At 42.8% G+C, this 13871-nt stretch overlaps 1 protein-coding gene across 2 annotated transcripts in view; it reads right to left on the minus strand.

The window, feature by feature from the left end:
- The window catches only part of PHACTR3 (phosphatase and actin regulator 3), a 100037-nt gene that overhangs the window by 45984 nt on the left and 40182 nt on the right, over positions 1 to 13871 (minus strand). For both annotated transcript variants that reach the window (XM_032126622.1, XM_032126623.1), the window contains exons 2-3: positions 1072 to 1233; positions 151 to 228 (exon numbers count right to left, since the gene is read on the minus strand). In XM_032126622.1, coding sequence (XP_031982513.1) covers positions 151 to 228; positions 1072 to 1233 — 240 coding nt within the window. The remainder of the gene's footprint in view (positions 1 to 150; positions 229 to 1071; positions 1234 to 13871) is intronic.

Raw genomic sequence — 13871 nt, forward strand, 5'->3', positions numbered from 1 at the left:
CCTTAATTCAAACACTGAGATTTTCTCCCTGTTTGGATTGAAGGTTCTCCTTTTTATTCATCTGCTTGTTAGGTTTCTGCTTTTGCAAATATGTGTTTCCTACTGTCCTGAAAGAGCTTCTGATAAAAAAAATGAAGCATTTTTACTTACCTTGTTCCATCATCTCCAGAAGACCTTTCTTAATGAGTTCATCCCGCCCTTGCCGTGCTGTCATCTTCTTCTCCAGCACTGCACAAAGAAGTGGCACAGCACAGCACCAGTTACCAACAGAGCAGGAGATGTGATGAGAAGGATGCAACATGGAAATTCCCTCTAGTCTCAGGCCCCTGTGTGCTTGGAAAGGACTGCAAGGATTCTGTTTTGGGGGCATGGATTCGTCAGCCTGTTTGTGCCTCTTCCTTTGTTAAAATCACCACATGTAAAGCTGAGGTTTATGACGGTGCTGTCAGATCACACTGAGTGCAGAGTCACAGGGATATTGGAGCCTTCCTGCTGTTTAATGTGGCACCCTGGAGCTGCCTGGGACAGTGCCCCTCACTGGGACACTCCCACAGGGTACAGGAGCAAGTGGAGGGAGCTGCAACATCCCATCTTAAGAAAATGCAAGTCAGTTTGTCTCCTTACTGATCTCCTGGGCCATCCCTGGAGACCATGGAGAGCATGCTGTGCTGTGTGCTGGGCTCCTTCCCTGCAGAGACAGCTGCTTGAGGGAAGGCATTTCACATGCTGCAGCTCCCTCCTGTCACTTTTCATAATGTTACTGTGACCTATATAAACTTCACCCCAAATAAAAGGGGTGGCAATACTTCGGGCCATAAACACAGCCTATGTGGACAAGGGACAGCCCATGGAAAGCAGTCTGGGGGCAAGGCTTGTGCTTCACTCTCGTATTTTGACCTTTTCTTCTAAGTGTACTATATTGTGTTATATAGGAAGTCAGCCTATATGGGCCCCTCCTAGCCACAAACATTATTAATCTGTTGGATCTCTGAACTGGGCTCTGTCAGGTCACCTTTAACACATCCCATGTAAGCTTTGCTGTGCAGCATCCCTCTCTTGCTCTCAGCCTACCTGCAGATGTCTGCTTTAGCTTCTCGTTTTTCTTTTTCCGCCACTTCCATGGTTTGAAGATCCTGCCCAGCGTTGCCAGTTTGCTGTTCCTCCTCACTGGTGGAGTTCGAATCCCTGAGACCAAGTAATCAGAACGCACTGCAGGGGACTGCTCCATCTCATCTGAGGGGAAGAGAGGAAAAAACTGTAGGACAAAACCCTTCCACATTGACCTGCAAAGGGCAGGCAAAGGTGCTCACCAAGGAAATGGTGTCACTGTCCCTCCAAGGGCTGCGGGGAGCTGTCACAGCCTCCTGAAACATGGGGAGCTGAGAGCTCCCCACGGCTTTAACAAGAGCAGTGGAAGTTTAACACATTTGTAAATCCAGCTCACGTGGCCTCCAGTTAATCACATAAATGTAATGTTCATTTAGAAAAAGGCAGACCTTTATGAAAAGCTGAGAGGAAGTGTGAGAGAGCTCAGATCCCTTCGGAATCCCCAGCTTCCAGTTCTGTTCCTGGGTCACAGGATATGGCTCCCTTTTAAATGAACTCTTCACATGAGCTAACACAGAACATGCTGACTTTTGGGAGCTAATGCAAATCTTATATAAAAGGAGAGTTTGTTTGATATTTGCTACTTAAGTAAAACCTTAGAACGATTGTGAAAATTTATTCCTTGACGAAGCTAAGAGGAAAATTCTTTCCCTTTTGTCCAGCCAAGCCACAGGAATTCAGAGTTAATACTTCAGCTGGAAAATCAATTGAGGTATTTTTAATAATTTTCCTTGAAAATGCACCCTAAGTTTTGCTAATAGACAAGTGTTGCATAAAACACCACCCACTGAGTATTCACAGCTGTGTGCCAGCCAGTGCCATGGAGGACAGTGGGACAGACCCTTAAATGAGGTTATTGATGTCTTTACTGAGATTTGTATTAGAGCACCAATACAGTAATTGTTGAAAGAGAAGCTGCCATCAGATCTGTTACAGAAACAAAAGCTGAGCAACAATTTGTAATTTTTTTTCCCAACAACCAGTTATGATTTAAATCAGCAATGCAAAGCTATGAACATACATACATTTCCAAGTAATTTTTCTCTGGAACAACAACATTTATCATAAATTGCTTTATGACTGCAAGATCATATCCAGCATCTTCTAGGCTTTGTTTTTAAGTTAACAGGGTGAAAATGCCTAAATCACAGCGTGGAGGTGGGGATTTCCAAGTAAACAGGAAACAATTTTTGGAAGATTATTAAACACAGCAGGGGAATGAACACATTCCTCCTCTTCCATTTAATTTTGAAAATACTGGTAATTGAGATGAATCATTCAGTGGAAACAAAGTAAAAACTTGGCTATGTGAACTATCAGAGCAGAGAAAAGCTGTAACAATTCCCCACACACATCATGCATGCCCAGTGAAATTCTCTTTCTTTGCCTGAATTTAGAGCACCTTTTTTCTCATTCCACTGAGTTTATCTGGGGGTTTAATTTACAAGAGATTTAAAGTAATAATTTTTTTTTTTTGCCTTTGAAAGCGTGGTGCCTACCCAAGGTGATATTTATAATTTACAGTTTGGAGGTCAGTATTAAGTTGAGAGCAGAAAATAGCAATGAGCCTTGCTCAGAAGGGAGGCAGTAGCCTACAAACCACAGCTGGAGCGCCAAGATACTCTGCTCCTTTCCTAGCAGTGTATTCAAAAATGAGCAGTACCACAGAAATAAGCTTTGAAGAATTAGAGCTGCTCTTGATTACAGCAGTAGCAATGAGAATGGAAAATGGCAGAGTAGATCTCCTATTAATTTGCTATTATGATCACTTTAAAGCTGTAATAGAAGCCTCAGGACATAGCATTTGGTCATTTCTTGTGACACCTCTTGAGTGGAAATAGAAATGTTCACAAAATTGGCTCATCTCAGAAGAGCTGTAGATGAGCCTGTGAATCAGAGCCCTGGGAGCTGCAGTGGAGTGGGGAAAGCTCAGCTCAGCCATCCCTGGTCCTTGCTAGTGAGACTGCTCCTCCCAGGCCAGGAGTTTCTCAAGCATGGAAGTGAAGATTAAACAAGAAGCTGATTTAAAGGAGTACCTTGGCAAGCTACTGACTCTGCTGTGTTTCCTTCAGGATGTAGGTGTCAGCAAAGTGGGTTAGACATGCCGCATGTGTTTTGTTTAACACTGCCAGCATGAGGTCATTTTAAGCTTTTGCCAGATAGGGGATATACGAAATACCAGTGCGCCTCCAGCAATGCTTATGGTCCCAGATATTCCCCTAAGAAAGAGAATGGGGAGATATCATAAGGACAATGAGGTTTCCCTGAGTGCCCTGTTGGAATGAGTGCTTCTGTGGTTTCCATCAGCCTTGCCAACTGGGTTTCTTCCCTCTCTTTCTGCCCTCTTGGTTGTGGAAATGCAAGGATTTTGTGCCTTGGTCTTTGATTGAAGATGAAGCACAGGTAGAAATCCAATGTCAAAGAAGGAATCACAGCTAAAACAAATGTTCCAGTGGAGGTTTTTGTGGGCTTTTTAACTTTATTAATGTTTCTCATATGGTACAAGCAGTCCTTAAGCAAATGGATTTATCACCTGGTACATTCTCACCATATGCAGTTTCTATACTGTGCATTGGGAGAGATAGACACAAAAATAGATAGAGACACAGCAAGACAGATGTCCTGAAGTCATAAATAACAAGGAAATAGTCTCATTGGCAATAAGAATCACAAGAGAGCCCTTGGAGCACCTCATTTCCAGTCAGTTAATTTTCTTCTGGTTGTGGGTTGGCTGCTTGGGAGATCAGAAGTTGACAGCACAAAAAGCAGTTCCCACATACAGCAATGAATACTGGAGGAGAAGGCACTCCTAAATATCAGCCAGTTCCTGCAGCCAACAAGCTGCCAAGGCTTGCCAACCCTCCAACCACTCTGTGAAACATTCAGCACATTTTTTTAATCTGCAGTCAATATTTTAATTATGCTAACTGTTCTGTGGAATAATGTGGTTATTTCTCCCAGAGCCTGACAGCCTGGGGCCAGGCCATGCAATTACACAGGGGATGTCTGCAAAATATAAACAGCCAAGAGCCAAATCATGACTCTCCAAATCAGCAGGGGGAAGCAAGCAGCAGCTTAATTCGCTGTGTAATGTGGAAGGATGAGGGACAGTTCTTAACAGGGTCCAGAGAGCACCAGTTTAACCCCCACCACAGCAAGGCCAGCCTGTGCTTGGCCCTCACTGCCCCACAAGCAGAAAATCCTCAGCCCTGTGGGGCCACAGGATTTTTCTCAGGCTGAAGCTTCTTGGCTGTTTATGGAAAACCACTTTAAATTCCTTGCTGTACCCCTTTGAGGGCAAAGTCTTCCATGCTGGAGCTCCAGCCCCAAAACAAACCCCTCATGTATCACACTCTGGTCACCTGCTCCATGTGTGCCGAAGGGGTGGAAATGAATGTGGCTGTGCCCCTGCTGATGATGCTGGGCAAGCTCTTACAATGCTAGCTGGGGTAGTTTCTAGAGCTCCTGACAGTGGTCCACTGTGAGTGGGTTAATGTCTGAGACATCCCCAGTCAGAGGAGGGGAGAGGTTCCAAAGTGACGGGCACTGCTCTGCAGGGCAGCTCTGGGCTGCAGAATCAACCAGGCAACAAAGAAGAAGCAAACAAACCATAATATTCATTACATTTGGCTCCAGGGTCTGACCCCTCAGAAAGTCTGAGCATCTGCAGCTTCTGTTTACATCAGTAGCAGTTGTGGTGAAAAACACCCCCTTGCTTTCTTCTTTAAAACATTGTGGTGCCATAAATAGAGCACTCTTCCTGCAAGTCCCCTCTCTGTGGGAATTGTGCAAGGATTGTGAAGGTTTTCTGCACACAGAAGCTCTCCCATTTGCACTTGTCAAACCCTGCCTCCATCCCAGCCAGTCTCCAACAGAAGTGGGGCAGGTTTGCTGGGAGTTGTGTGAGTTGTGTGCTGGATGTGTGATGGAGAGTGCCCTGAGCTGCCCACAGCCCTCATCTGTACAGCAGCTGGCTTTGGTGCTGAAGTGATCACGTCTGGGTGATAACAGCATTGTTAAATTGAGCACTGGGCTCAGCAAGCTCGGTTTATCTTCTCGGGTTTTTCATGATGAGGCAGAGTCTGTAGCTGGATGCCTGGGCTGCTGATTACAGCAACTGCAGGATGCATTCCACAGGCTGAGGAAGGGCAGCTGGGAACATCAGGGATGTAGGGCTGACTTACACTGACCTTGCCATGCAGACAGGCTGCAGGAGACATGGCATGTCCTCTTGTGAATGCAGCAAGAAGTTTGTGGGAAGATGAAGGATGCTGAATTTTAATGTCTGGAAATTTTGGTAACTTAAATTCATGGCAATGAAAGTTGTGCCTTGCTAAATCCTGTGTGTACATTGGTAGGAGAAGGACCACTGAAAAATCTGCAACCTGCAGGCAGTTTAAAAATAACACAGCAGACAAGAGCTGCAGGCAAATTTGTAAGGCAGGCGTGCTCTGTTTGCTGATGAATTGGTTTGTAATGCAGCTCTGCATGTTTTCCCCTTTACTGTCATTGCATCTGTCTTTGCAACTCATATATTGAGCTAAAAAAAGGAAGTATGGCCTTTTTTCCCTTTGGTCCACTGCAGAGGGGGAGAGACAGTGAATGGAATCAAAATGACCTTTTGGGATAGAGGTGCCTTTACCACCAGTAACTTTCAGTGCTGCCTGGAATTCAGGACTGCCTCTAAAAAGGATGTGAGGGAGGATGACACTGAGGCAGCTCAGCTTTTAATGGGTTCCTGTCTCCTCCTGGCTAGCCCCAAACTGAGCCAGCACCTGGGAGGTTGACCAAGGCACAGCACTTCCCTCGAGGTGCTCCTTGCTGAGGGTCCTTGGCATCCCGTGAGAGGAGCCTGCAGGGCAGGGAAGGCAGAAAGGTGATCTTGGTTTCAGAGTAAGGACTATCCTGAGCATTGTTAAACAGCATTAGCAGCAGGGACAATGCCATTTTTCTCAGTTTAGCATCCTAAAAAAGAAAGAACTGGCCACAGTGACTGAACATGCAGGACAGGCATAAGCTTCTTGTGTCTGGGAGCCTTTGAATCCTTCTGTTATGTTCCAGAGAAGCAGAATTCAAACTGAAGAGCTTTTTGTTGCACTAGTTAGATGTTTCCTGTGATGGAGCTCTTCCTTGTTCTAAAAATGTTTTCTGTCACCTGCATTTCTGCAGACATGCTCTCTTTCTTGACTCTCTTTGAAAGAGAACTGCAGCAGAATGTTCCAGTTTGAAGTTTCCATTTCCATACATACAGTATTTTGATTTTTGCAATTTTGAATGACTGTTAGAAATTAGAAATGAAAATTATAAAGGAGAAAAAAGTCTTTTAAGAACCTGAAATTTATTTAATTTTTGAAGGACTTTGCATTTGAAGCTGTGAATGTTTCAGTATTGTTTTGGGTTGGTTTGGAAAAAACTTACGCAGAATCCTCTGTAAAATAGAAAACTTAGTTCCTAACAGTTTAGTTATTTAGAAAGGCAAGGTACCTGTAGTAATTATTGAATGTAATCAGGAGCTGATTTTGGGTGCACAGCTGCTTATGTGACATAGATTGTTGCTTCCACCCATCATATTTGTTACACCAGCAAAACTGAAATAAAGTAGGGAAAATTACAGGTTTGAGGTGCAAACTCAGTTATTTACTTATCCAAATTTTTAGGTTTTGTATGGTCAACAGTGTAAGGAAAAAATGGCTTGAATTCTTCTCTCTTATTGCAACCCTTTATGTTCATGGTTTCCCGCCGTGGATTTCATCTCTCTGAGAGTTTAACCTCACAAAGAGCAGATGGAGAGTGGGCCAGGTTTATCCACATGGCATCTACGTCATTCCCTGAGTTACCTTGGGGGAAAAATCTGGCACAGTAAATTTGTGCAGGCTGCAGACTCATGGAGATCCATGAAGGCAGGGTGAAAATGCAAAGATAAATGGCAGGGAAATACAGAAACAGCTCTGGGTTCAGCTTCCCCTCAGTAAAGGCTATGCTTGGGTTCAATCACTTTTCCTTTTGCTGGGTGATATAAATCCTGATTAAGTTTTTATACTTCCCTGCATGAAAATGCAAGTTTATTGTGTTGTCTCCAGAGGCTGAGCTTCCATTTCTACTTCAGACTCAAAGGTTTGCCATTTGTCCTTGTTCCATAATTTCCACTGCTCTTTAATATGTTACATTATGATTTAACATTTTTCTCTAATTGAAGGAAATTAAAAAAAAAAACAACAAAACATAACTTGTGGGTGGTAGGGGGGGAGCTGTGCTTGCCAGGGAAATTTATTTCCATTTTGTCATGCTGAGCCTACCTTCAAAGTATTTGGATTTTAAAACCAGGTTTCCCTGACATGAATGGGGAAACAGATTATGCTTATCAAAGGAAAGAGAGCAGGGAAGTGGCAACTCCAGCTAAATCTCTTAGATAAAAATATGCTTTGTATGCCTGAGATTTGTGATTTCTTCCAGAAAATGTTCCTTTGGAAAGCTGACATATCACCTACCAGCATTACCACCAAGTGAGCCAAGGTGCAAAGAAATTAATCAGGAACCTCTCATGCTTTTGGATCATTGTGTCAAGTTCCAACACCACTCGCTGTGATTTACAATGCACGGTGTGACATTAGCAGTTCATTAACAAAATAGGTTTGTCAGGGTTTGCATAAAGGAACCCACAACACGCTTTACCTGGGTAAGAAAGGGCTCAGTAGCAATAAGAAAATGAGCCTGATGAAGGATTACTGTGTGATCACTGTTAATTCAGTTACCTGAGCCTGTACAGTGTCTGCTTTGGACAGGCGAAAGCTGCTGTTTGCAAGCCTGTGCCCCACTGAGAGCTGGCTCAGGCAGCAGAGCAGCATCTCCCCAGATCCACAAAAAATCCATTCAAATAAGATAAAAATTCATTCAAATGGGCACTGCCTCTGCAGAGGGCCAGGAGCAACTCTGTTCCTTCTGCAGCTGCAAGGGGTTTGTGCCACACACGTTACCAATCCCCAGGGCTGGGCAGTTTCCCCCAGGCTCCTGGAGAGATGCTGTGCTGCAGGACACAGGGAGCCAGGCCCAGCAAGCACAGGAACGTTTTGGATCAGGCTTGCCATGCACTCAGAGCAGTAAAGCTGCTGTCTGCACTGCAGGACCAACCTTTCATCACCTGCAGTTGTTTAATTAGCTGTAGCCTTGCTGCAAACCTGTTGAAAGGATGTTTTTTATAGCATCCTCAGGGAGTCTGCAGACTGAAACACACCCTGGGCTGTCTCCAAGAGGCACCTTCAAATCCCTTCCACTGCAGTTATTGCTGACAGCAGCTGCATTTGGAGGGACATGGAACACCCAGGGAAGCCATCAGTGTAAGGGCATCATGTTTGCCAGCAGGGACCCATGCACGACTTTTTCTGGGATCCATGGCCCAGGACTGACCTGTTCAGAGTTTCTCCAGTTTATGGGAGTCTGTGTCTGCCAGACACACAATCATCTCTCACTTTGTATCTATCCCAAACTTGTCTATTCGAGAATTAATCAAATCCTCATGTCCTACGCACTTTCATGCCCTTGTAATTCCATGCAGAATTTCCTTCTTTGCTCGAACACATCACAGCTCTCTGTTGGTGCTCTGTGACTGTTCAGTGCCACTGCGGCAGATGGAAAACGCTCTTTGTGCTCTGTGAAATGCAAGAGCATCTCCTTTTGTTTAGTTTTGTTTTCTCCTTTATCACTCCTGCTGCTTCACACTCTCGCTTTCCTCACACCCACTGGCAACAAATACACACCACTCACCAGTCTCTGGTGCTCACTCCAGGCCTCCTCTACAGCACAGGACAGAGATTTGGGAGAAGGAATACTTACACAACAAAAATCTGACATAAATCAGAACAGCTACAGGGAAAGGTAGATAGAAAACAGGCACAGTGAGCGAATTCAACTTTTGTCTAAGGTTATGCATCCAACGTGGCTCCTTGTAAAACTGTTTTAAAGCTCCCAGTGATTTATACACTTGGTAGGTATGTAAATTGTAATGAAACCCTTCTTGGGAGGTCATTTCATCTGAATGAATGGGTCAATACTTCCTAGGGATGGTTTGCTCTGCTGGGTGTAACAGTTTGTAAATATGAGACACATGTAGGAAGTCCTTTAAGGGGAACATTTTTTCTAAAAATTAATTTAATCCACTGTCTACTGGTACTTCTCAACAGGCTAAATTGTACTCAATTGTACTAAATACTCACCTCCAAAGCAAGGTACCACAAACCCTCAGCCTTTGAAAAGACATATCTGTGCTTAAACACAGAGCAGAGTCAGATGCTATCAAGTCCCCAAGGGCGAGGGCACTTCTCACCTGTTAAATCCTGCATTAAACACCATCCTTAGCATGGAACTTTCTCAAGGCCCAGATAAGGGTTTTAAAGAACTGATCTAACCAAACTGCAGCATGCCTTCCAAAATTCAATTCTTCACTGGTTGAGGGCCAAGAGAAATAATTGCTTATCAAATTTACTGTAGTGATTATCACTATTTGCCTGAACCAAGACCACAATCTAGTCCTAATGGGAATGGCAGGATCTTCAGAGCAAGAATAAACATGGAAATTAAATATATGAAGCTGTCTCCCTTTTGCAGCTCTTGGAATGACTCCATTCCAGGTTGTTTCCTCCTTCTACTATAGGAACTAGGAAAAACAAACTACTGAGTTGTAATCCTTGGCCTGTGTAAGAAATGGGAAAACAGAGAGACAATGTCCCACATGGCAACAACAAAATGAGAATTTGGCAGGAGAACAGCAATGTCTGTCCTTTAACTCCCTGTGTCACCAAGCAGCCAAGCAGGGAGAACTGTGGAAGTAACTGCAATTCCTCTTGTTAATGTGATTTATTGGCTGTGTCTGCATTAGCAAGAAATGCAGTGTTAGAAGTGGGTCTGTGAGCAGCTGGTGCTGAGGACTCAACACCTTCTGGCTGCATTTGTTAAGCAGCAGAGGTGTGATCTTGTGACTCCAACTCGACAGTGAACGAGCTCTTTCCTTACAAAGTGCAAAGGAAACACGATTCTTCTTGATAATAAAAATACCAACCAAGCTAAACAACCATCCTTCCACAAATAAACTAAGGATGCCTGTGTTTTCTTCCCAGAGGAAGGATATAGGTAATTATTTGCCTTATTAAACTGCAAGATTCAAAAGCCCCTAATCACACATGCAAATTTGTATGACTTGTTGGCACCAAAAGTCACCAACTTTGATCAAGACGTTGGCTCTTAAATTTTTGGTGAAGTAAAAGTTCCCTTGTATTGCATTTTACCCCACATTAAAGCTTATCTGATATATTCTCATACTGCATTTGTTCACTATAAATACCTCTGTCCAGAGTGGCAGGTACCTTCCTGGGGCCTTCCAGCAACACATTTTAGCATCAATGAAATTGCTTTGCATAAATTAACATTAACAATGGCAATTTCAAAATTCCTAGAATGATGCTGAGGCTGTGACAGAGAAAGCAAATTTAATGCACAGATGGATGAGTTTCTTTCATCTTGTCTTCTAAGGTTCATAGTGCACTGAATCTAGTGGAGAATGGACTCTGCATTTAACCAGAGTTGTACTGGTTTTATTAACTGGAGTGAGTCTCCTTGCAGTTCAGTGCAACAACTGAGCTTTGTATTCATTTTTTAGTTCATAAAACATTCTTTCCACACAAACTAGACAATTGTTGCTAAAAACAATGTAATGTAATAATGTAATGGTGAAAAAAAAAAAGAAAACGTGGAGTATCTATAATTTTGAGAAGTGTCCAGGGAGCACATGAGTACACTTCTGTTCTGCTGGTCAGGGCTTATGCAAAAGAACAAAATGTAACAACCATTCCCCAAACTAAAGTAAGACAGGAGGCTCTCTCCTTGTACAGACCAATTTTGTTAATTTTACTGGCCACAAGTTTTAAATTCACATTTTTTTAAACCAACAATCCCGGACAGTTCCTTTGTCTCCAGCTCTTGATTTTCATTCAGGACATGTTTTTGAGACAGAAACCTCTAATGAGTGTTTTTCTAACATTTGCCTTTCATCAGCAAGAATATTTGACTTTCTTTTCTTGTTTTCTTCTCTTATTTTCTTAATTTATTACTTTTTACACAAAAGGGATAACCAGATCTGTGACAAAACTATCATTTTATAACTACCACAAAATATGAACTGAATTTCTGTTTCAATGCATGAGGTTTTTATTAAACAAGTAAATAATAGTCTTGTTCATTTCAACCATATCCTGGGCCTGTTTTTATGTCTCACAAAGCCCAAACAGCTTGGAAGGAAAACCAGCATGGAATATTTTTACCCTGTCTGACCTAAATTTATGTATGTTTTAGTTCTTCCAAGAGAAAGAGAAGCGGAATAACTACTCCCTCTTCTCAGTTTCTTTTCAGCACTTATATTTTAACTGTGTTCTCAGCTGCCTGCATGAGTCATGGAGAGCTGGAAACAAGAACCCCCCACGATATTGTAATAACTGCTTCCTCAGGAGGGAGCCTCTGTGTGTTTTGGGGGATGCCACTAAAAAACCACAAAAATCTTCTTGTGCTAAAAACCTCCATGGGAAATAATAGAGGAAGTGACAATACCTTAGCTGCAAAAAGAGATTATTTATGAGTGTAATAATAATAAGGATACCCGAGGATTGCCATATCACTGTCTTGAAATTCGTGTAATTGTTCTTCAGCATTTGCAGAGATTTCAGACTGCTGTTGACTTTGTGGATTGTTTTGTGTAATGACAGTATTGAATTTCACTGGTCTAGGCATAATTTGGACTTGGTCCTGTGATGTTCCAAGAAACTCTGAAATCCACACGCTTTTATAGGAACTGGAGGGTGTTCAGTGCTTGCCACACTGATCCACACTATTCCAAGGCACTAAGTTCATCCAATGCCTGTCCCTTCCTATACACTGTAAGTTACATCCAAACTAAATCTCTTTGAAGCTGCCTAGGAAATATTTAGAAACAATGGGGGAAGCTCATGGAAAAAGAAATCCTACACTCCGAAATGCCATAATTTACTGAGGACAAGCCAGACCCCTCTTCCTTTGGTTCATGTCTGCACTGAGCAGGGCACAGCAAACCAGGGCAAGGATCTTGTGTAGTGAGAGGAAAAACAAAGAAAGGTCAACTTAATCATAAACCAAATTCACTGGTGGGTCAAATGGATTCAAAGAGCAAACACACAACAGTAAAAAGATGCTGTGAAACATTAACAGAGGCTTTTGGTATCAAACGTGCCCATCAGCTCTACGGCATTTATAGGCCTGTATCATTGTGCCTCAGAGTGCCCTGGCTCAGTCCTGTTGGCTGGAGCTTATCTGCCTCTAACACAGAGCTTCAGTCCTAAATTCCTGCACATGAGGTCAGACAAGGAGTTGGTCACACTGAAATCACATCTCCCTGTCCAAGACTCTTCCCTTTCTCACTGGGCTGCCCTTCCCCTTCTCTAGTCACATTCTGCTTTCACACCCCTGTTTTTGCTGTCCTTTCATCTCTGTACAGCTCTGACTTGCCCTGCAGCCTCCCCTCCCTGCTCAGTGCAGTTTGCGGAGCCTCTGCACAGAACAGCCTGACTTTAATCAAAACTATGCAGGAAAAGCCCTTCTTCTCCAAGAAAGCTTTTAGACATTACAAGTATTCAGGGTTCGTTTACAACATTGGGTAATGAAGCAGAGCTAAAAATACCATATGTTCCTCTGACATTGCCCATTCATTGCTACAAATGACTGGGATTTCTGTGACTGCAGCACAAAACTTGTTTTACGTTTTTGCTTTTAAGTGGAGCTGTGTATAAAGCTCTTTGTCACTTGGAATATCCCAGTGTTTTACATAAGAGGATAACAAAGTTTATTTGGAAAAGGCGAGCGAAGCCTGCAGCTTGTTTTCCTCTCATTTTCTTACATGAATGAGGAGAGATCTTAGAATGTGAGATCACAGGAGTGGAACTGGCTGAATTTTCTCAGTTGTGAGAAAATACAGGGAGGAATTTATTGAGACTGCCCCCAGAACATCACCTCTGATTGGCAATTCAGTGCACTGGATAAGCAGAAGTCTTTTCAATCGGCTTCCAGCCTCCTCTGCAATCTGTGTAAATCTATTTCAACAACAGAATGAGATTATCAAAGCATGAGAGAGAACTGACACATAGGGCCAGATTGTTTGAAGATGTTTATTTTAAGTCATTTCACATAATCTTATGCACTATATTTGTTTTTTGAACTCAGAGAAACAGAATTATTTTTTCCCTAGTAATTAAAACTCTGAAGGCAGACACTCTTGCCTGCACAATAAAAGAATTTATAATATTTTAGAAAGTATTAAAAAAAACCCCTATAAAAACTCTCGACTAATTTCTTCCTTTCAAATGCTGAAATGATCTAACGCTATTAATAGAAGATTCTTTCTCTGTGGAAAATGTATTCTTCTATTTAAAGCTACTGGGGAAAAGCTTGAAAGAACAAAAAATTATGATTCTGACATCTGGCTATCAGTATAACCTTCGGATGATGAGTTCAGATAGCAGCTTTAAAATGCACACATTTATTTGGAAATAAGGCAAGGCATCATTTCTCCACACGGTTGTATCCCATGGCTACACCCCTGCTGGAATCCCACCCAGCTTGTCCCTTAGTGCTGGGGGAAGAAAACTGGAGGATCCCAGATTGACAGCCCTGAAAACTACAGGTTTTCCTTCATGCCCAAAACCAGGCAGAGCTGATGCAGCAGCAGAACCTCCCCAGGTGCTGCTCAGCCA

The sequence above is a fragment of the Corvus moneduloides genome, chromosome 17 (genome assembly GCF_009650955.1).
Source record: "Corvus moneduloides isolate bCorMon1 chromosome 17, bCorMon1.pri, whole genome shotgun sequence".
Lineage (NCBI taxonomy): Eukaryota > Metazoa > Chordata > Aves > Passeriformes > Corvidae > Corvus > Corvus moneduloides.